Below are 1,708 nucleotides of genomic sequence, written 5' to 3' on the forward strand. Positions count from 1 at the left end.
GAAATACACAAATAAAATGATCCGTGTTAGGGACTTACCAGTTCTGGCAACGTCCGACCAAAGTTTCCTCGACGGCACCGTAGTTAAGCTTGGGAGAGTGTAATTCAGTATTCTGTAAAGGCAGAGTCACCCTCTTAATAGAGTCATAGAGCCATTTCATGCAGGCCTCAAACTGTGTCTCGTATTTCAATTCAATTAACTATTTCCTGTAATAACTGTCAACCAACATACTTCACGGATTGAATCGACTACAGGCAGTAATTCACGTCTTACCCAGAACAGCGGCACTCTGAAGATGTTGACGAAGCCCTTCCTTACGTTGGAGATCCAGACGGGTTCCTCAGGCCCTTCCATGTAGCTTGGGACCTGATGGGGAGAGGCACTCTGAATGTACACTTGTACAGGCTTCTTTGGTCATAACACAAGTTCCCGGATCTGCTGTCGATTATAATGGAATATGAGCTTGTTGCACTGCAAACATTGACAGCTTTGTCACTTACATGTGACTCGTTCATGATGACCCTGAAGGGCTTCTCGAGGAGGTCGACGTAGTCCTCCAGGGGGTGGTACTCGATGGGCAGAGGAGCTCGCAGATCGCAGTCCAGGACCTTGTTTAAGTCTCCAACCTCGATGTTGCTAAACTGGAAGGGAGAAGGTGACTTCATACTCAGCAACAGAAGACGCATTGGTGAAGGATTCGAAAATCTCATTTGATAGTTTGGAAATGATTTCTTATTTCAGTACAGCCATCCTTGAGCAAATCTATGCTACAAAACGCTAGCGCTCTTTTATTGTCTAACGATATGATAGTAATAGCCTCTTTGTCCCTAAAGAGAAGGAAAGTCAAATTCATGCTGACCTGCACCACAATCGAGTAATCTGCAGCCATCTGGACTGTGACGTCAGCCTGTATCCCTGCAGCTGCGAACTGCCTGTTGATGCTTGGTATCCCACTGGCAACCCGGGCACTGTACCTGTACTGGTACTCCAAGCCCGGCTGCAGGGCCTGGCACGCCCCTGGTACAAGCCACACATTTTAGAGTTACAATACAAAACGCATATCAATATTAGTTATATTCTAAATCACGATGAGTAATGACCACAGTGTAAGGTTATTATAATCAGCACTATCAGAACTATGCAGTGACACAATACAGCTTCTCATTTGCATTACATGACTGACAAATAATGTTTTTAGAACGTTTGCCGGAACAACGATACCGGCAAAGTCCATTGATCGCCCTCTCCTCCGAACACTCACCGAGAAGGAGCAGAATCAAGGCCTTCATAATGACGCCGACGCAGCAGCAGTTAGTCAGTCAGGAGGCGGCACGGGGACGTCTAGCGAGCGGGGTCGAGCGAGAAGTAGGAGGGGCGAGAGGGACGCCACCCTTTTATAGGCAAGGTCGAGGTCACGATACCGGCGGCAGCTGATGTCACGTATTGACTACGAAGTGTCGGCTCATAGTTGACCGTTTTGACGAATCCATCTCTATTCCTTGTTATATTTTGGATAGCCAATGTTACATATGTACAAGATATGGCGAAACCTTCAGAACTGTTTATATAATTACATCTACATATTTTGAATTAGCTAATTTCTTGCATCTTGCCAGTACTCCGACTTTGACTTGTCCTCTGGTTCCTTGATTTTGGTGTTGCCGTTACTAAGCGCTTTAACAGCATGAACTGTAAATATCTGCAAGGT

At 45.8% G+C, this 1,708-nt stretch overlaps 1 protein-coding gene across 1 annotated transcript in view; it reads right to left on the reverse strand.

Moving 5' to 3' along the window:
- The window catches only part of LOC119587923 (hemolymph clottable protein-like), a gene marked incomplete in the record, with an annotated part of 19,095 nt that extends 17,703 nt beyond the window's left edge, over positions 1 to 1,392 (reverse strand). Inside the window, 5 exon segments of the mRNA XM_037936634.1 lie at positions 39 to 112; positions 274 to 366; positions 501 to 641; positions 860 to 1,017; positions 1,262 to 1,392. Of these exon segments, the coding sequence (XP_037792562.1) occupies positions 39 to 112; positions 274 to 366; positions 501 to 641; positions 860 to 1,017; positions 1,262 to 1,289 (494 nt within the window).
- Positions 1,393 to 1,708: the final 316 nt, after the last annotated feature.

The sequence above is a fragment of the Penaeus monodon genome, chromosome 23 (assembly GCF_015228065.2).
Source record: "Penaeus monodon isolate SGIC_2016 chromosome 23, NSTDA_Pmon_1, whole genome shotgun sequence".
Lineage (NCBI taxonomy): Eukaryota > Metazoa > Arthropoda > Malacostraca > Decapoda > Penaeidae > Penaeus > Penaeus monodon.